A 21,281-nucleotide genomic window follows, 5' to 3' on the forward strand; every position below is an offset into this window, starting at 1 on the left:
AATATATTGTACACCTTTCTACTTTGGAAAATTGTCATTCTTTTCAGATTTTGGGTGTTTGTTTGTTTTGGCCACAGCACGTGCCACACAAGATCTTAGTTCCCCTACTGGAAATCAAACTCAGATCCTAGGCAGTGAAAGGGACCTAATCACTGGACCACCAGGGAACTCCCTACATGTACTGAGCTTTTGCCCATTTTTCAAATGTCTTTGGGACATTTACTTGGGAGACTGAAAGTGAAAATCACTCAGTCATGTCCGACTCTTTGTGACCCCATGGACTGTAGCCCACCAGGCTCCTCTGTCCATGGGATTCTCCAGGCCAGAATACTGGAGTGGGTAGCCATTCCCTTCTCCAGGGGATCTTCCCAACCCAGGGATTGAACCCAGGTCTCCCGAATTGCAGGCGGATTCTTTACCATCTGAGCCACCAGGGAAACCCTCAGGAGACTAGTTATCTTTATTTTTAGAATTAATAAAAGGGTGGAGAACTTAGGAATCAGTTCTGGTTTAACCTCTACTAGTTACTCAAACTTGAGCCTCAGTTTCTGCAACTGAAACACACCCAAGTCACACAGCCATTGGTGGCCGAGACCTAACTCTGCACTGCCAACTGCACTAAGGTATCCTGTGTACTTAGCACAGGGCCACCACATCAGGGGCCCAGGAAGTGTTTGCTGACTGTCCTGCTGAAGGACTCAGTGAGTTAATGAAGGTCTTAGAGAGGCCCCACATGGGGGTGGACATGGGGGACTGGTGTCCACTCAAAAGTGAGAGAGTGAAGTGCAGGGTGGTGCCTGGAGTACTTGCTCACAGTTAGTCACCCAAGACCCACCTCCGCCCCCACCAAAGTCAACCCTCAGGACAAGCGAGACTCCTGGAAACAGAATTTGAGGACCTGTCTTCCTTGCATATATTTTCACACACAATCAGGAGCTGAGAGAGGCAGCAAAAGTCAGTGGGTGCACGGCCAGGGGGGACAGACACCCAACTGTTAACCCCTTCATCCCCGGAGGATGGATCAGTTATCTTGCATCTGGAAGCTCAAGGGGAGGGTGGAGAGTCCCCTAGGGAGACAGAATAGGATGGAGCCTGCTCTGGTGCCGGACATCTGGGGTCGTGTCTCTGCCAGGGTGGAGGGAGAACCAGGGGGCCTAGAGGGTGGTCACCCCTTGTCTGAGGACTGTGCCCATGGCCCAGGCAGTGGACACAATGACAAGGGCCAACATGAGCAATGACAGTGGGCAAAAGCTCAAAAGAGTGGAAAATATCTTTTTAAAAAATATATATATCTTTATTTATTATTTATTTATTTGGCTCACCGCTCTTAGTTGTGGTACCCAGGATCTAGTTCCTTGACCAGGGCCTCCTCATTAGGAGGTTGGAGTCCTAGCTGAAGGACCACAAGGGAAGGCCCAGAAGAAAGACATTTCTTACTTTCTATGTTATTTTGGCTTTGGTGTGGGGCCAGAAGGCCCTCGGAGGGAAACTTGAAAAATTCTTTTGGAAATCTCTGGAATGTGTCTTCCTGGCCAGCAGAGAGCGTTCTCAGCAACACCGACTCCACTCCCCACCCACCCACACCCCCCACCCTCACAATGGATACACGTCGCTAGGGACCAAGGAGATGCGTCCCCAGGGTGCACCTGTGCTCGGCAGGGGTTCCCGGGCCAAGCTCTCTCCTCCCTTCATCCTGTGCTCCTGGCTACCGCCCCCTCTTAGCCCGCACCCTGTGACCACTCCTCTCCCTCCAATAGTCCTTCTCTCCTATGGTCATAGCCGGCCCCCATTCCTAGTTGGACACAGAACTGTCCAGAATAAAGGCTACCTCCCTAGGCCCTGTAGTTGGATGTGGCCAGTGGGATGTGAGCTGGAGTAAGGGACTGTGTGACCCTTCCTGTTCATTCGCTCAGTCCTGTCCAACTCTTTGCGACCCCAGGGCTGCATCACACCAGCTTCCCTGTCCTTCACCATTTCCCGGACCCTGCTCAAACTCATGTCCATTGAGTCGGTGATGCATCCAACCATCTCATCCTCTGTTGGCCCCTTCTCCTTCTGCCCTCAATCTTTCCCAGTATCAAGGTCTTTTACAATGAGTTGGCTCTTTGCGTCAGGCGGCCAAAGTATTGGAGTTTCAGCTTCAGCATCAGTCCTTCCAATGCATACTCAGGATTGATTTCCTTTAAGATTGACTGGTTTGATCTCCTCACAGTCCAAGGGATTCTCAAGAGTCTTCTCCAACACCACAGTTCAAAAGCATCAGTTCTTTGGTGCTCAGCCTTCTTTGTAGTCCAGCTCTCACATCCATACATGACTGCTGGAAAAACCATAGCTTTGACTATATGGACAATAATAGAATGGGAAAGACTAGAGATCTCTTCAAGAAAATTAGAAGGGATGGGATGGGGAGGAAGGTGGTAGGGGGGTTCTGGAAGGGGAACACATGTACACCCATGGTGGATTCATGTCAATGTATGGCAAAACCAATACAGTATTGTAAAGTTAAAAAATAGATAAATAAACATTAAAAAAAAAATTAGAGATACCAAGGGAACAATTCATGCAAAGATGGGCACAATAAAGGACAGAAACGGTATGGGCCTAACAGAAGCAGAAGATACTAAGAAGAGGAGGCAACCTTCCTGGCTCTGCCCTAAAAAGGAGGGGGCAAGCCCGTGCCCTGCCTGAGCCATTTCCTCCTGCTCCTGGCATGTGGCTACTGGGCAGGCACTCTGGGCCATGTGGAGGAGACAGAACCCCAGCAAGGAAGAGTACATGTTAGAAGTGGCCTGGCCCGGGATTTCCCTGGTGGTCCAGTGGTGAAGACTCCTCGCTTCCACTGCCGAGGGCACGGACTCATGTCCTGTTTGGGGAACTGAGATCCCACATGTTATGGGGCATGGCAAAAAAAGAAGACAACGACAAACATGTGAACTGGCTCATGGTGGAAGTCCCCTTCCACTTGGACTTGGAAGGAAATGGGACGTTTCTTAAGAAATTCTGAGCCTCTGTCACAGCCTATGGGACGCAGTTACACACACAAATGGGCATCTCCAGCAACTGCCTCCTGGCTTCCGCCTCCACCTCGACCTCGGACCTCCTCTCTAACCACTGACCTCCTTCCCAACAAACCCAATGGCCTCTTCCCAGCTGTCATCCCACCTGACCCCTGGATTGAGCTTGGCCACCTCCAGTTCCTCCCTCTGGGCTCATCCTTAGCTTCTGGATGCCAGGCACCTCCCCTGTCTCTGATGTTCCTCTCCATGTCCTTTGAGGGCCCTTATTCCTGTGCTTGTCCCTGACATGTTGGTTTTCCCAAATGCTGTCTGGGGTCATTTTGGGGACAAGGGCTAGATTGACCTTCTAAATAAAAGGGTTAAGTAGGGGAAACTGTTATGGCAACCCACTCCAGTATTCTTGCCTGGGAAATCCCACGGACAGAGGAGCCTGGTGGGCTACGGTCCCTGGGGTTGCAATGAATCGGACATGACTTGGCGATTAAAACACCACTGTCTACCAGACTCCAAGTCAGGTATTTTCTCCTGGTTGGGCATTTCGCACGTCATATGCTGAACTCATGAACTTGTATGTGGGCCTCTGTTCCACTCGTGACGGCGGGCTACACTCTCTCTCTGCCGCACCAATTATCTTTCTCAGTTTCCCAAACTGGGCTCCTTAGAATCATCTTTATGGGGCTCACAACTGGTCCTCACCCTTCTGCTCATCTATGTCCTGGCACACACACAACTCCTTTTCCAAACCAGCAGTTTGGACTGGTGGTGCCCCTGCCTGGGACATCTGCCTGAGCCAGGGGCTGCCCTGGCTGTGCTGGGTCAGGGCTCCACAGGGCCCTGGAGGTGCAGAGTACTGGTGACTCCCTCCCCAGTGAACTCATCTGGGGCCCCAGGGACCCTGCCCTGAAGCAGGAAGACTATTAGGTAGACTCAAGACCCCAAGAAAGGCACTGATATCCCTCCAGTGAGGAGAGAGCTGCCCCTTTAATGGTGAGAGCTGGTGTTTACTGACGGAGCTGTTGCCGGGACTAAGCACTCACCCATTCCATTCTCCTATCAGCCTCCCAGGTGGGTTCTTCATTCCCACCTTACAGCTGAGAAAGCTAAGGCTTAGGAAGGCAAGCAGCTAGTCCAAAGGATTATGGTTGTTAAGTGGTAGCCCTGTCTGGCTCCAAAGAGTGTGCGCTTACCTTCACCCACTCCTTTGTCCTCCCTGCCTAGTAACTCTGGAGGGTTTATCAGATTCCCCCGGCTCAACACCTCGGCACCTCTGCCGGGCAGATCTCACGCACAACTGGAGAACTGGTGACTTCTCTAGTTGAATCCCCAGCACTGGCCTCTCGCTTCTACTTCTGCCTGGATCCTCAGGTGCCCTTGAGCCATCTGACCTGAAGGTTCACGTATCTTGAGCTCTCTCATGTATCTTGAACTCACTGTGTCCCTCCCCTGGTAGCTGGTATTGCCTCCACTTTCCCTGGGGCTCAGTCCCTGTTCTCATCACCTTCTTCTTGCCGTCCCCAGCTCATCACCTGCTAACAGCTCTCCTCACCTGCCCTCAGCCCTCTGTTGCCCTGCCTTTGGATTGTTCTTTTCTGTTTGAATCTTTCCCCAAAGGAAATTGCTCCAGACCCTTTCACTCAAAGCTCCTGTTTGGAATCCTTTAGTGAGAGTCCCTATTTTCTACAGAATAAAGTCCATACCCTCCTTAGCATGGCCTCTGTGAGCTAGTTCCCTGCTCTCACTTCTCTCCACACACTAGAGGACCCCTGCCCCACTGTCCCTGGGCTGGACAGTGCTAGCTGCCCATATTCTCCTTCTTCTGTTTTTTTAAATTGTATTTATTTTTAATTGAAGGATAATTGCTTTACAGTATTTTGTTGGTTTCTGCCAAACATCAACATGAATCAGCCATAGGTATACATATGTCCCCTCACTTTTGAACCTCCCTCCTACCTCCCTCCCCATCCCACCCCTCTAGGCTGTTACAGAGCTCCAGTTTGAGTTCCCTGAGTCATAGGGCAAATTCTCATCGACTATTTTACATTCAATAATGTATGTTTCCATGTTATCCTCCCATACATCTCTCCTTCTTCCTTAATAATAGAACCCTGTGTTTATCTGTTCCCTCAATGAAGACTGCATCTCCCAGTTTCCTTGGCAGCTATCTGTGGCCACAGGACAAAATTCTGGCCAATAAAGTGTCAACAAAAGTGTTACATAAATCCTCCCATATGTCAACTTAACAAGAAGCTGACTTAGCTGAGAGGAATGCCTTGGGGATCTTTCCCCTTCCTGCTACCTGGAATGCTGATGTGCTGGCTGGAGCTCCAGCAGCCCTTTTGATTTGTGAAGTGACCTTGAGTATGAAGGCTATTGCTAGATTAGTGGAGAAGAAAAGTAGAGAGAACCTGGGTTCCTTATGGCCATAGACCTGTCACGATTACCCCAGGCTGCTTACTTACAACTTATTTTGTGTGAAAAAGGGATGAACACCTCTCATCTAAGCCACTATTCTTTTGGGTATTCTGTTATATGTAAGCAGTCCTAATTTTAATTGATACAACCAGAGAGCACTGTGTGTGCGCAATTACATTACTATGCCTGTACATATGTGGTTTCTTCTTCCCAGAGTGCTTTTCTTTTTCCTATTGTTGTTTAAAGTCCACTGATCTTTCAGGGATCAATTTTTAATATCTGTTGCTCTGCAAAATCACCCATTTCCTGTGCATAAGAGCTCCTCACTGAACCCATGGTTTTCCTAGCCCTCAATCTGGCCTTCTTGTAGCACTTCTTTAAGTATCAGGGTGTACTTGAATTGACTAAAGATCAGACACTAGGCTTTCTTCATTCTCTGGTCACTTGGAGAAAAAGAACTGTGCTTGGCACTTAGCAGTTCAGTTCAGTTGCTCAGTCGTGTCCAACTCTTTCTGACCCCATGGACTGCAGCACGCGAGGCCTCCCTGTCCATCACCAACTCCCGGAGCTTACTCAAACTCATGTCCATAGAGTCAGTGACGCCATCCAACCATCTCATCATCTGTTGGCCCCTTCTTCTCCTGCCCTCAATCTTTCCCAGCATCAGGGTCTTTTCTAACAAGTCAGCTCTTCGCATCAGGTGGCCAAAATATTGGGGCTTCAGCTTCAACATCAGTCCTTCCAGTGAATATTCAGGGTTATTTCCTTTAGGATGGACTGGTTTGATCTCCTTGCAGTCCAAGGGACTCTCAAGAGTCTTCTCCAACACCACAATTAAAAAGCATCAATTCTTCGGCACTCAGCCTTCTTTATGGTCCAACTGTCACATCCATACGTGACCACTGGAAAAACCATAGCTTTAACTAGATGGACCTTTGTTGGCAAAGTAGTAATGTCTCTGCTTTTTAATATGCTGTCTAGGCTGGTCATAGCTTTTCTTCCAAGGAGCAAGCGTCTTTTAATTTCATGGCAGCAGTCACCATCTACTAGTGATTTTGGAGCTCCAAAAAATAAAGTCTGTCACTGTTCCCATTGTTTCCCCATCTATTTGTCATGTAGTGATGGGACTGGATGCCATGATCTTAGTTTTCTGAATGTTGAGTTTTAAGCCAACCATATGGTATGGACCTAACAGAAGCAGAAGATATTAAGAAGAGGTGGCAACAATACACAGAAGAACTATACAAAAAGGATCTTCATGACTCAGATAACCATGATGGTGTGATCACTCACCAGACATCCTGGAATGTGAAGTCAAGTGGATCTTGGAAGCATCACTATGAACAAAGCTAGTGGTGGTGATGGAATTCCAGTTGAGCTATTTCAAATCCTAAAAGATGATGCTGTGAAAGTGTTGCACCCAATATGCCAGCAAATTTGGATAACTCAGCAGTGCCCACAGGACTGGAAAAGGTCAGTTTTCATTCCAATCCCAAAGAAAGGCAATGCCAAAGAATGCTCAAACTACCGCACAATTGCACTCATCTCACACGCTAGCAAAGTAATGGTCAAAATTCTCTGAGCCAGGCTTCAACTGTATGTGATCCATGAACTTCCAGATGTTCAAGCAGGATTTCGAAAAGGCAAAGGAACCAGAGATCAAATTGCCAACATCCATTGGATCATCAAAAAAGCAAGAGAGTTCCAGAAAAACATCTACTTTCGCTTTATTGACTATGCCAAAGCCTTTGACTGTGTGGATCACAACAAACTGTGGAAAATTCTTCAAGAGACGGGAACACCACACCACCTTACCTGCCTCTTGAGAAACCTGTACACAGGTCAGGAAGCAACAGTTAGAAGTGGGCATGGAACAAGACTGGTTCCAAATTGGGAAAGGAGTATGTCAAGGCTGTATATTGTCACCTTGCTTATTTAACTTCTATGCAGAGTACATCACGTGAAATGCCGGGGTGGATGAAGCACAAGCTGTAATCAAGATTGCCGGGAGAAATATCAATAACCTCAGATATGCAGATGACACCACTGTTATGGCAGAAAGTGAAGAAGAACTAAAGAGCCTCTTGATGAAAGGGAAAGAGGAGAGTGAAAAAGTTGGCACTTAGTAAGTATTCAATAAATATCTGTTGAACACACACACAGACAGAGATGGCATCCTCAGGGCAGGTGCCACAGTCTTCCCAGAACAGACACCCTGAAGATGTGTGTATGATGAGTGGGGCGCAGGGAAAAGGAAAACAGGAAACCAAAAGAAGAAAGGGTGCGTCTCCCCCTTTCCTTCACCTCTGAGCTGCCGCACTGCCCCCGCAGCCACGCCTCATTCCCTGGCTCCCCTCTCTGGCAGCTTCCACGCTCACAGGGTGGAGGGTGCTCTAGTGCTTAGCAGGGGGCCCAGGGCAGTGGAAGCTGTAGCAGAATCAGGACCCAGGAAGGTCTAGACAGGGCGGCAGTGTGGAAATAAGAGCACAGACTTAACTAGGGGCTGACTACTTTGCTGGCCACTCTAGCCTTCCTCTCTGACCTCTGGACCTCTGGGTGGGGGCCCAGCTACTCACCAAAAGGATTTGGTGGACTCCAAAGAATTTCTAGGAGGCTCATAGACAGGAAGTAAGTGGGCAGAGAGAGCCAGGGCCTGGGAACAAAGCTGGGAGCCTTTGTGGTCGCGACCATTTCCTTCCAGCGCATGAGATCCGCGGCCAGTTCCATTGCTCGCCACCAGGTGGCAGTGCTAGCCAAGCCCTCTGATTTCCAGGGCAGATTTTTTTCCAAGGGCGTGTGCATGCTTCCTCCACTGTTCTTCCTCTCGCTGAGAATCAAGGGTCAGGTATTCACCCAGGAGTGGAATCGCTGGGTTGTGAGGTTGCTGCTGCTGCTGCTGCTGCTGCTGCTAAGTCGCTTCAGTCGTGTCCGACTCTGTGCGACCCCATGGACGGCAGCCCACCAGGCTCCGCCGTCCCTGGGATTCTCCAGGCAAGAACACTGGAGTGGGGTGCCATTGCCTTCTCCGTGTGAGGCTGGCTGACGGGCAATTTTTTAAAGAAACGGCCACACTGCACTGTTTGGCACTAACAAATCCTTGCTGACTACCTACTGTGTAGACAGCCCTGATTATTCTAAGGGCTGGTCTCCAGGCCTGGCAGCCCCCTTGTCTCAGATTTCCACGTGTCGGGTAACAGCTGAGCACTGGCAAGGGCTCTCAGGGCCCCAACAGCATACACAGAGGCTGGGCTGCCTAGCAGAGTCTCAGATTGGCTGGATTCCCACTGGCTTCCCATTTCTGCTCAGTGGCAGGCTGGTGTGAATCCTAGGCAAGACCCCAGCTCTCTTGGCTGTGTGATGGGGACTGACACAACTGTCCAGAAGCTTCTCAGAGCACTTGAGGCATCTTAGGAGATGACCTGGGGAACAGCCCTTTGTAATGATGAGGGTCTGGGCAAACTGATGACTGATTGTCAGTGAATGGACCCTGACGGGGGAAGGAGAGTCTGTGGGAAGCTTCAAGGTGAGGTAGGAGGGGCAGAATCCTCAGCCCCTCTGACCTCTAGTCCTGGGAGCCCCGCTCCTGGCTTTGAGGGCTCACCCCTCCTGCAGTACCAATTATAGCCAGCAGGGGCCGCCTCAGAGGACACCCTCATCTTACAGGGCCTGTCACTGTTGTTCAGCAGCTAAGTCAAGTCCGACTCTGTGACCCTGTGGATTGCAGCACTTCAGACACCTCTGTCCCTCACTTTCTCCTGGAGTTTGCTCTGATTCATGTCTACTGAGTTGGTGATGCCATCCAACCGTCTCACCCTCTGTTGCCCCCTTCTCCTCCTGCCCTCAATCTTTCCCAGCATCAGGGTCTTTTCCAATGAGTCAGTTCTTTGCATCAGGTGGCCAAAGTATTGGAGCTTCAGCTTCAACATCAGTCCTTCCAATGAATATTCAGGACTGATTTCCTTTAGGATTGACTGGTTTGATCTCCTTGCAGTCCAAGGGACTCTCAAGAGTCCTCCAGCACTACAATTTGAAGGCATCAGTTCTTTGGCACTCAGCCTTCTCTACGGTCTAACTCTCACACCCATACATAACTACTGGAAAAACCATAGCTTTGACTATATGGACCTTTGCCAGCAAAGTGAGTCTCTGCTTTTTAATATATTATCTAGGTTTGTCATAGCTTTCCTTCCAAGGAGCAAGCTTCTTTTTTTTTCATGGTCATGGTCCCCAGTGATTTTGGAGCCCAAGAAAATAAAATCTGTCACTGCTTCCACTTTTCCCCCTTCTATTTGCCATGAAGTGATGGGACTAGATGCCATGATCTTAGTTTTTTGAACGTTTGAGTTTTAAGCCAGCTTTTTCACTTGCTTCTTTCACCATCATCAAGAGGCTCTTTAGTTCCTCTTCACTTTCTGCCGTTAGAGTGGTGTCATCTGCATATCTGAGGTTGTTGATATTTCTCCTGGCAATCTTGATTTTGGCTTGTGCTTCATCCAGCCTGGCATTTCACATGATGTACTCTGCACAGAAGTTAAATAAGCAGGGTGACAATATACAGCCTTATGGTACTCCTTTCCCAATTTGTAACCAGTTCATTGTCCCTTGTCCCATTCTAACTGTTGCTTCTTGACCCACATACAGGTTTCTCAGGAGACAAGTCAGGTGGTCTGGTATTCCCTCTCTTTAAGAAATCTCCCAGTTTGTTGTACACAGTCAAAGGCTTTAATGTAGTCAATGAAGCAGAAGTTTACTGGAATTCTCTTGCTTGTTCTATGATCCAATGGATGTTGGCAATTTGATCTCTGGTTCCTCTCTCTTTTCTAAATCCAGTTTGTATATCTGGAAGTTATTGGTTCACATACTGCTCAAGTTCATGGACCTAACATTCCAGGTTCCTATGCAATGTTGTTCTTTATGGCATCGGACCTTACTTTCGCCACCAGACACATCTACAAATGAGCATCATTTCTGCTTTGTCCCAGCCACATCATTCTTTCTGGAGCTATTAGTAATTGCCCTCTGCTCTTCCCCAGTACCATACTGGACACATTCCAACCTGGGGGGGGGGTGCATCTTCTGTTGTCATATCTTTTTGCCTTTTCATACTGTTCATGGGGTTCTTGCAGCAAGAATACTACAGTGGTTTGTCATTCCCTCCTCCAGTGGACCACATTTTGTCAGAACTCTTCACTATGACCCGTTCATCTTGGGTGGCCCTGCATGGCATGGCTCATAGCTTCACCAAGTATCGCAAGCCCCTTTGCCAGGAGAAGGTTGCGATCCATGAAGGGGCCAGTCAATGCCTTCCTGAAACAAATATTTACAACAGCCTTGCGTCCAGGCAGGTGTCCTGGAGGGAAGAGTGCAGTCTCCATCATGGGGTGGCCTCCACTTCACACTCCGGCAACCAGTCAGCAACTATCAACGAGCCCCTACTAGTGTCAGTGAGATGGGGAAGATGTTAGGAGCAACTGAATGCTCAGAGGGGCCATGGCCTGAGTGAGGATCGTGGAAGCTGCACAGCATGGCGGATAAGGCACCCGCTCTCCAGCCAGACAGCTGGGGCCATGCCCTGGTCTTTCACTTCTGATCCTGAACAAGTTGCTTCACCTCCTGGGCCTCAGTTTCCCCATTTGTAAAATGAGAATGATTACCATAAGTAGAATCTTTTCAAGAAGCTGCCATGAGGATTAGCAAGTTAATACAGTACTGGGCTTAAAACAGTAGCGTTTGTTATTAATAAATAAATAAACTGTGGGTGGGACTTCCTTGGTGGTTCAGTGGTTAAGAAACTGCCTGCCAGTGCAGGGGACATGGGTTCGATCTCTGGTCCAGGAAGATTCCACATGGTGCTCGGCAACTAAGCCCAGGCACCACACCTGTCAAGCCTGCGCTCTAGAGCTCCAGCTCTGCAGCAAAAGACGCCACCGCAATGACAAGCCTGAGCGCTGTAGCTCGAGAGAGCAGACTCACAGCAGCAATGACCCATCGCAGCCAAAAATGAAAATGAAAATTATTCAAACAAAAAACCTGGGGAATGTGTGATGGGAGGGAAGGCCTCAGCACCCCAGGCCCTGGATTTGAATTCTTAGAATGCCCACCCCACTGAGGTCCTGAAGATGAGGCCACACTACCTCAGCCTGCTGGCACTGGGCAGCCTGATGTCCACAGCCTCTCCGGTAATTTTCCAGATGGGCTGAGGCTCAAGGCCTGATTTCCCTGATAAGATACCATAACTATCTCTTTTATAGGAATGTGGTTTATCAAAAAGGTGCTCTTGGCTCCAGCTCACCCAAGGCAAACAGCCAGCCCTACAGGCGGGGTCAGGGTGGGGGTGGGGGGAAAGGTGGCCTTTGACTCTAGCCCTAAGCCAGGATCCCTCCGACTCAGCCCGCAGGACCATCAGCCGCAGACTCACTATGATTGCTCCTGACTTCTCACCAGTTTGCCTTTGACCTTAAAGACAGTTTCTAGAGAGCCTGGCAGGGGGCTTGGTGTGGAAGAGATGGTCCAGAGTCACAGCAACACCTTCTGAAGCCAACCGAGGCCAAGCAGCTGTCACCAGGACCAAAATCGTGGCACACTGGGGCTGGCAGGGATCCACAGACCAGCGCATCCTGGTTTCCTATTCTACACATGGGGACACAAAGGCCTGGGGAGAGAAAGAGAGGAGTCAGAACCCGGGTCTCCAAACACCCACCCTTTCCCCTCCTCAGCCCCAGTCAAACTGCCCAGCCAACAGCACCACTGTCCCCAGGGAAATGCACGGTGCGCATCCACCCCTTCAGCCAAGCTCCAAGTAGTCAATGATTGGAGGGCTTGCCTGGTGGTCCAGGGGCTAAGACTCCACGTTCCCAACTCAGGGGGCCCGGGTTCAACTCCCGGTCAGGGAATTGGATCCCACATGCTGCAACCAAGACCTAGAACAGCCAAATAAATAAATATTGAAAACAAAACCAAAACAGAGTAGCCACTGCTGATGGCCTTCGTCTAGGGTCTTGGGAGGGCCTTAGCCTGGAGGTCAAGGGCCAGGATACCCATAAGCCTCCAAACTCACCTAGGGCCTGTCACCTAAAGTGGGATCTACAGGACCGCTTGGTTAGAAAGGCTGAATCCCATACCTGCCTGGAGCTTCTGCCTCAATCTGCATCTTAATAAGATCCCCAGCAGGTTCATGTGTTGCAATCTGAGGTTAGAGCAAGCCACTTTCCCTGCCACCAGCCTGTTTCTCTAACAGGAACGAAAGGGACAAAAGATCTCTGACACCTCTTGCCCTCACTACTAACACCCTGGGAGCTCGGCCTTGGGCGTGACCCCCTGCGGGACTCTGCATTCTGCGGGGGATTCTGGCCAGTGGAATTCCAGCTCCCGCAAGGCTGGGGAGCAGTCAACACCTCTGCTTGGCCCTTCTCCTCTCGGCCAGAGACCTGGGCCTGGGGCAGCTTCGCAGGTCCTGGAATGCAGTTAATTCAATTCAACCCACTTCACCAACACTGATTAAGCGCCTCCTGTATACTGGGGTCAGTAGCGGTGAATCTCTCTCTACCCTGGGCTGTACATTAGAAGCTGTGGCACTTGTACTTTTATTATTTTGGTTTCTGTTTATTTTACTTTTTTTTTTTTTTTTTGCCTCACTACGGCATGTGGGATATTACTTCCCTGACCAGGGATCAAACCTGTGTCTCCTGCAGTGGAAGCACAGAGTCTTAACCACTGGACAGCCAGGGAAGTCCCTGGGGGTGCTTTTAAACAAGGCCGATGCTGGGCTCCACCCCAGGCCACTGGAATCAAGGCCTCTGGGGGCAGGTCTGGGTGCTAAGTTGCTTCAGTCGGGTCCGACTCTGTGCGACCTCATAGACGGCAGCCCACCAGGCTTCCCTGTCCCTGGGATTCTCCAGGCAAGAACACTGGAATGGGTTGCCATTTCCTTCTCCAATGCGTGAAAGTGAAAAGTGAAAGTGAAGTCGCTCAGCCGTGTCCGACTCTTCGGGACCCCATGGACTGCAGCCTACCAGGCTCCTCCGTCCATGGGATTGTCCAGGCAAGAGTACTGGAGTAGGGTGCCATTGCCTTCTCCGCAGGTCTGGGTACAGGTACTCATTAACACAACTCAGGCAGTGATAATGCACAGCTGGTTGATCGCAACTGGCCAGAAGTAAGGGAGAAGGCTCCTCCACATCCAACCTCGGCCATCTCCTGAGTCCCCGCTTCCTCCTGGCCAGCCAGCTGCAGCAGGCCTGCTGCAAACCAGAAGAAGTCATCAGGAAATTCCCTGGATATAGTAACTCGTGACTGCAATCTCTAATTAATCATCAACGCTGTAATATGATCCTGGCCCCATGACAAGGGAACCTGCTGAATATCTTTGGGAAACCTGTCCACTGGCCTTCTTCAGACCCAGGGACCCATGCCTGAGGAGCCCAGGCGGATGGGGGCCCAGATCTGCTCTCAGGCTGGTAAGTGCGAGCCCTGAGCTTTGTGCCTGGACCAGAAGTACAAGAAGCAGAGGGGTGCTCTGTGTTTTCTGGGGTGGAAGACTCAGGAGATAGAGGTATAGTCAGTGTAAATATTGCTCAAAAGGAGTTTCTGATCCAGGCCGGGCTGCCCTAGGCAGTGAGCTGTTATGAGGCCGGGAGGTAGTGAAAACTTCCTTTCTCTGCAAGAATCCAGTAGAGGTCGAGGAACTTGGGCCATAATCCCTGCAAAGACCCTTATGACCCATTTGCCTTTCAGATCCTGTTGTGCAGAGAGAAGACTGGCTGGGATGGGAAAGAGGGTAGAGTTTAGGGGGCCTGGTGGAAGACCAGGGTCCCAGCTCTGCCCTCACAGAGCTGTGGGGACCTTTCCTGGCCAGTCACTTCTCCCCAGAGCCTCAGTTTCCTCACCCGCAGGCTGGGGGCCAATGCCCCCATCCTGCCAGTTACAGAGCTGCCAGAAGCACAGACCACGAGGTCACCAGGCTCAATGGTTCTCTGCCGGTCTCACCTGAGGTCACAACTTTCCCTTAGTGTGTGGGGGTTGGAGAGCTGGGTCTCTTACGACTAGAGATCTGGACCATGCATCCCTGCTCCCAGAGCCTGGACTCTGCTCCTTCCCAAGCAAAAGGACCCATAACCCTTGACTCTGTAGTAACCCTAGTAACCTAAGGTTCACCAGCAGCAGGGGGCACCTGAATCAAGGGGCGGGGGCAGGGTCAAGCCGCCGCTGCCAATGCTGCAGTAGCAACTAGTGTTTGGATTTCCGGGCAATGATGCTGCCATGAAGGAGGCAACGCAGGAGTGTAGGGTGAGGAGCTGGGCTGGGGCTCCCTGACTTCTGGCTGCACAGCCACCTCCCTGAGCTCAGTTTCCTCTGAGTACTTCCCTGGGGGGGTGGGGGCGGGAGTCTGTAAGATACTTGATAGGTGCCAGGAGAGGCTTGGTGACTGGAGGGGTGTTGAGGACAAAGATGAAGATCTGGGGAGGTCCTCACTGAGCCTGGTCATTTAGATTCCAAGAGCCTTGCTGCAAAGATTCTCTGATTGGAATCCGCCTGTCCAGAGGGCAGGACATCCAACATGCCATGACTGTGTTCCCTGCTCCCCAGCCACCAAGGAGATGCTTTTTGCCAAGCCAGTGCACAATGTGGGACTAGGAGAGGCAGGTGGAGTAGTTGGGGAGGGTCCCCCTGGGAATCTCTGCCTAAGGAGCCTCAGGATGCTGCCTGAGAGTGGGGCTGATGAGAATAGCCACCTGCAGGCATAAAGTGCTCAGAGCTCCCTACCCAGCTGGCTGGGGACAAGCCTACTTGGAGAGCCACACTTGGCCAGTGCCCACCTCTGCCTCGCCCCAACCCAGGAGCAGGCTGGGCTGAGTCACCTGGGTCAAAGAATGGGAGGAGCCCTGCCAGCCAGCCTTGGAGAAGGGGGTACTACCCAGAGTCAGCCCCAAACTCAGGCACAGAGCCCGGTGTAAAGCAGAGGACTCGCTGTGACCTTGAGGCTGTGCCTTGTGCCTGACCAAACCGAGCCTCCTGGTGCCTGGCTGAAATCTTGCAGGCATAGGAGTGTCAGAGAGGAGGGCAGGGATCAAACGTGTGCCCCCTGCATTGACTGGCAGCGTGGAGTCTTAACCACTGGACCACCAGGGAAGTTCCCTGGCTCAAGTTTTGATTGAATTCATCTCCTTATATTTTCAGCCTTCCTCCTCTAACCCAGAAAAAGCAGGGTCAGGAGGGGAAGGGGAGAGAGCTAAGGCCTGGGGAGCTGGCTAAGCGCCCTTCTTGGGGCAGGAAGCTCCACCAGCTTCCTTCAGGCCTCTGGGACTGAGAGGAAGGGCTTCCCAGCAAGGAACTTTCCCTTCCCAGCTGCCAAGTGGAGGCAAGTCAGGAAGTCCCCTGCTTTCAAAGCTTACCCAGGCCTTGGCTGGGCCCAGCCCACAATTCTGAGGGGCTGACCTAGGATCCCTTTTCCAGGTCTCACACCCTCACTACTTTGGGAGTTACCCGGCTCCTTCTTTCTCTCCCAGGACAAGAGAAGTCACCTTCACTGGAGGGTCAGTGATGCCCGTTCTCTGTGGCAAAGACAGGAAAACTCAACCCCCCCCCCCCCGCCCCACTGCAGAATTAGAGCTGACCACAAACAGCATGCCAGCCCATCTTCTCTCAGCCTGTTTCTAGATACAGACAGGCTCTACATGTGTAAACATGGGAATAGTACACGTATAAATATATGTGTCATACAAAAGCAGGATCATCTGTTGACTGTTCTAAAACCTGCTCTTTTTAGTTAATGGCAATAACAACCATCACCAGGCATCCAGAACTGGTACTGTCAACAGTTACTTTAATTTTTACAACATCCCTAAGGGAGGGAGGGCTTCCCTGGTGGCTCAAGTGGCAAAGAATCTGCCTGCAATGCAGGAGACCAGGAATGGATCCCCGGGTTGGGAAGATCCCCTGGAGGAAGGCATGGCAACGTAACTCCAGTATTCTTGCCTGGAGAATTCCATGGACAGAGGAGCTTGGCAGGCTACACACAGACCATAACTCTCAAAGAGTCAGGCAGGACTCTGAGACTAAGCAGCAGCAAGGGAGGGAAACTGAGGCTTGGCGAGAGTCAGGAGAGAACTGAGATCCCAGAGAGGCAAAGCGGGCTCCCTACTGGCTCTAAGAAGGCCTCTGGGGTGGGGATGGGGAGAAAGTGGGGACAGTGGCCTCGGGGAGCATGGGCTAATGGAAATGCCCCCTTCCCCTGGTGGGGAGGGCTCGAGACGGCCCGGGCAGCCCAGCCGGTGTGTCCGGCCGACCTGCACTGACGCCCCTGCCCCCACCGCAGACGCCGAGCCTCCCCGAGAGGCGCTCCGCTTCCACGCCGAGGCGGTGGGCGCACAGGTGCGCCTGGATGCTCAGCGGAGCACCGCGTGCAGGCGCGCCACGTTCCACGACGGCATCGTGTTCAGCCAGCGGCCGGTGCAGCCGGGAGAGCGCGTGGCGCTGCGCTTGCTGTGTCACGAGCACGGCTGGCTGGGCGGCCTCCGCGTGGGCTTTACGCGCCTGGACCCCGCACGCGTGCCCGCGCCCAGCCTACCGCCCTTCGTGTGCCCGGACCTAGAGCAGCAGAGTCAGACGTGGGCGGCCATGCTGCCTGACGGCTGCGCGATCCCGGGGGACGTGGTGCGCTTCTGGGTGAACCGCCAGGGCCGGATCTTCGCCCAGGTCAACTCGGGGCCCCGGCTGCTGCTGCGCGAGGGCGTGCTCATGGGCGCCCCGCTCTGGGCCGTGATGGACGTGTACGGGACCACCAAGGCCATCGAGCTGCTAGGTGAGGCCAGGGCCGCGGACCCAGGCACGTCCCTGGGAATGGGGGCGGGGGAGGCGGCGGCGGCTCCGGTGGTACCTCACCCGCATACAGAGTCGGGGAGAACTGTTGTTTCTTTCACATGGAGTTTTTCCATCAGCTTCTGTTAGGGTATGAAGATGTTCGCCGGGGACCAGACCCAGTCATAGGGAGGGCAACCCTGTTTTGAAGAATGAGAAGACATGCCCAGCACCCCAAACATGTTAGAGCAGCGGCCCCTAGTCTTTCTGGCACCAGGGACCAGTTTCGTGGGAGATGGTTTTTCCACAGGAGGAGGGGTGAGGGAAATGGTTTAGGATGATTCAAGCACATTATATTTCTTGTGCACTTTATTATTATTTCATCAGCTCCACCTTAGATCATCACCTTAGATCCCGGAGGTTGGGGACCCCTATGTTAGAGGGCTGGTCTCATTTACCAAAAAAAATATTCGGGGCGGGTTGGGTTTTGCAGTCAAAGTAGGAGTTTGCTGCAGACAGCGGTGGCAACAAAGGGAACATAAGTGTGCGAGTTAGACGTGGGCAAGAAGGCAGCCTGGTGCAGGCAGGCAAAGGTGAGATGTTCAGGCACCCAGTGGGGAAATGAGGACCACCTGAAAGGAGAGTGGATTTTGGAGGGGCGAGGAGATACAGGAAGACTCATAGAAAGAAATGTTGGCGTACCTGGGCAGTGTTCCAGAGGCCTGCACAAGCATCCCAGTCCCCCCACTGTGTTTGTTTTTCAAATTGCTTGTCACAGCTGCTGGAGCCTCACCCCTGGGGAACCTGATTTGGTGGTCCGGAGGGGCCCAGGCACCTGTTTTCCCACCTCCTGGGGGATTTTGCTGCATATCCGGTTTGGGGGCGGTGACTAATGCTGAAGATCTCTGCTCAAGCAGTGGCAGTAGGGCAGAGAGGAGCTGTCTAAAGGAAGGGTGGATTAGGATGAAAAAGCTGCAGGTCCACAAATTCTCTGCTGGGTGCCAGTGGGAAAGGTGTGGCCAGGACAGGGCTGGACCACCGGCTTGGAGCTGCAGCACCGCGACCCAGAGAAGAAAGGAGGGGGACACTTTGCTTTGGAGGCAGGGACTAGGGAGGTGGGTTGAGTGGAAACACCCTGACCGCTTTCCCCAGGTCCTGACTTTCCCTTTCTGCCTTAGATCTTACAACCAATGGCTTTCCCACAACCACGCCAAGGGGCCTCAGTGATGAGGCTCTGCCCGGGCCCAAAGGTGAGTGGCTTCCCTGAGCGCCAGGGACTCCCCAGGGCTCCAGAGCTAGGGAAGCTGGGCGAGGCCCCAGCCCTGGGAACTCAGTTACGTCTTCCCAAGTGCCATCAAGTCTCCCACAGGCTCTAGGCTGAAAAGGCTCTGCTCTGCCACTGGAAACCTAAAAGCCGTGTAACAGTTCTGCCTTCTAGGACATTGGCTGGCTTCATAAGTTACCAGGCACACTCATGAACAGATGTTATTTTGTCCGCCTGCTTTTAAAAGAGCAATCCCTGTTCACAGTAAAAACAAAAAAACAAAAAAATTTTGCCAACCAGAAATAAAATACATATTCAAGGATAAAAAAGAAAGTGAAAAAAAAAAAACCACCTCCCAAACTTCACATTGCCTGTTAGGTAGATTTCCTCCCCATATTTTGTAATCATATATATATATGGGCAGGAGTGGAGGGGTGTGTTTCCAAGGTAGCACTTGTGGTAAAGAACCTGCCTGCCAATGCAGGAGATGTTAGAAACGTGCGTTTGATCCCTGGGTTGGAAAGATCCCCTGGAGGAGGACATGGCTACCCACTCCAGTGTTCTTGACTGGAGAATCCCATGGACAGAGGAAGCTGGCGGGCTACAGTCCATGGGGTCGCAGAGTCAGATACCACTGAAGTGACTAAGCACAGCACACCATACATGGGCAGTTATCTGTGCTTTGTTTTCCTTTTTTCTAAATTGGAATCTTATGCTATGCATGTATATACCTTACAATTTTCTTCCCAACCTTTTTCACTTGATTGCATTATGAGCATTCTCTTATGAGGTAGTATTCTTCATACTCTGACCACGTGCTTCTCTGTCCTGTGGTGATATGAATGGGCTGCCCCCTCATGGCCCCCAAGCATCCCTGACCTGTGTTTTCCACTTTCCCAGCCTCAGCAGGAGAAGAGTGTGCCATCTGCTTCCACCAGATTGCCAACACCTGCCTTGTCCCCTGCGGCCACACACACTTCTGCAGCTCCTGTGCCTGGAGGGTCTTCAGGGACACGGCCAGATGCCCCATGTGTCGCTGGGAGATCGAGGCGGTGGCCCCGGCTTGGGACCCTCTTGTTCTGGGTGCTGGAGAGGGCCTCCTGGTATAGATGCAGAGCTCTGAGCCCGGCCCCTGCTGAGGGAGGAGGTGCAGCTCTGCCATCTTTCTGGAGAAGAGTCAGAAATGCTGGTCAGCAGCAAGTGTGGCGGAGAGATGGCTCAAGGTCACACTGGCTCTACCCCTCCTCAGCAGGTTGGGGCTAGAGGAGCCAGGAGACGCCCCTTTCTGCCCACATTGGAACTACCTCCCTGGCTGGAGAAGGTGGCTAGCAATGGGCCAGCTAGGATCTCGCCCCTCTGCTTAGTCCCAGGTTCATTGCTGCGTGCCAAGGCTTTTAACTAGCCATGGGGTTCAACCACCATGGACCTAGCAACCCCCGGTACACCAAGTCCCAGGAGTTCCGAGAACCCACCTGTGCCAGTGAGAAGAGCCTTTGTGTAGAGAGGGGGCGGCCTGACCCCTGGTTTTATGACTGAGGAAGTTAAGGTATATGCACGTGTCTGGTGAAGCCCTGCCCACCCAGGGTATTGAGGAGCCTGGACCAGATGCAGGGAGCAGCTGGGTGGAATTTTTTTTGATTGAAGTATAGTTGATGTACAATATTGTATAAGTTACAGATGTACTATTTAGTCATAATTTTTAAAGGTTATGCTCCATTTGTCGTTACTATAAAACTATTGGCTGTATTTCCCTGTTGCACAATGTATCCTTGTAGCTTATTTTATATCTAGTAGTTTGTACCTCTCAATACCCTACCCCTAAATTGCCTTTCCCCTGTTCCCTCTCTCCACTAGTAACCCCACATTTTGGTGTGCTCATTAGGGGAGGGGAGCTCAGGGCCTTTCTACTCCGTTATCTTGGCCTCTGTCTACCTGGTAGAATGTTCACAGTTTGTAGGGAAGCCAGGTCACTTCTACAAGTCCTCTGTAGGACTTCCCTGGTCGTCCAGTGGTTAAGAATCTGCCTGCCAATGCAGGGGACACCAGTTCAATCCCTGGTCTGGGAACTAAGATCCCACATGCCATGGGGACCACTAAGCCCTTGGATTGCAACTACTGAGCCCGCATGTTCTAGAACCTATGAGCCACAACTGCTGAAGCCCGTGCACCCTAGAGCCCATGCTCCACACAAGAGAAGCTGCTGTAGCAAGAAGCCTCTCCACGCAACTAGAGAGTAGCCCCAGCTCACGGCAAAGGGAGAAAGCCCGCTCGCAGCAACCAAGAGCCCGCGTGCTGCAACAAACCCAGTGCAGCCATAAATAAATAAGCAAACAGATAAATAGAAATTAATTAATTAAAAACAAGTCCTCTGTAAAGGGGATCAGCAGTCAGCTGCCTCACCTTCCTTGCCCGGCAGTCATGAGAGCCCAGCAAAATTGTGTATCTGAAGTCAAGTCAACCCTTCAGCGTGCACTGTTGTCATTGTGCTTATTGCCTTGCAATTTCTGAGATATAAAAATAAAGTTTGTCTCTTATGAGTGATTTTGTAACATGTATGTCCCTTTTGTTGCAGTCAGCAGGAGTGTGCAGGGTTGGGAGCTGGTCAGGATGCAGGGGCGTGGGGCCATGCCTTCCCATCCCTCGCAGACACACCCTGGGCTTGCAGGGAGAGGGGCCTGGGTGCTCAGGCCTGCAGGCTCTGTTTTGCTGAGCAGGTGAACAGGATGAGCCTACAGATCCAGCCTTAAAGTTACAACCAGGCTCTGCCCTTGCCACCTTTGACTTGTGGGGAC

The 21,281-nt window shown here is 51.6% G+C and overlaps 1 protein-coding gene across 1 annotated transcript; it reads left to right on the forward strand.

The window, feature by feature from the left end:
- Positions 1–12,521: 12,521 nt before the first annotated feature.
- On the forward strand, positions 12,522–21,030 carry NEURL3 (neuralized E3 ubiquitin protein ligase 3). Its single transcript, XM_081484727.1, has 4 exons — positions 12,522–13,885; positions 16,744–17,229; positions 18,404–18,475; positions 19,390–21,030. The coding sequence occupies exons 1-4, from the start codon at positions 13,837–13,839 to the stop codon at positions 19,596–19,598; spliced, it is 816 nt and encodes a 271-aa protein (XP_081340853.1). The 5' UTR covers positions 12,522–13,836; the 3' UTR covers positions 19,599–21,030.
- The last annotated feature ends 251 nt before the right edge of the window (positions 21,031–21,281 follow it).

The sequence above is a fragment of the Giraffa tippelskirchi genome, chromosome 4 (genome assembly GCF_054371585.1).
Source record: "Giraffa tippelskirchi isolate mGirTip1 chromosome 4, T2T-mGirTip1v1.2.pri, whole genome shotgun sequence".
Taxonomy (NCBI): Eukaryota; Metazoa; Chordata; class Mammalia; order Artiodactyla; family Giraffidae; genus Giraffa; species Giraffa tippelskirchi.

Coding starts and splice junctions, on each gene's coding strand:
- NEURL3 (XM_081484727.1), top strand. CDS start 13,837: ATGCCTGAGGAGCCCAGGCGGATGGGGGCCCAGATCTGCTCTCAGGCT. Junction 13,886..16,743: donor CCAGATCTGCTCTCAGGCTG/GTAAGTGCGAGC, acceptor CCCCCACCGCAG/ACGCCGAGCCTCCCCGAGAG. Junction 17,230..18,403: donor CAAGGCCATCGAGCTGCTAG/GTGAGGCCAGGG, acceptor TTTCTGCCTTAG/ATCTTACAACCAATGGCTTT.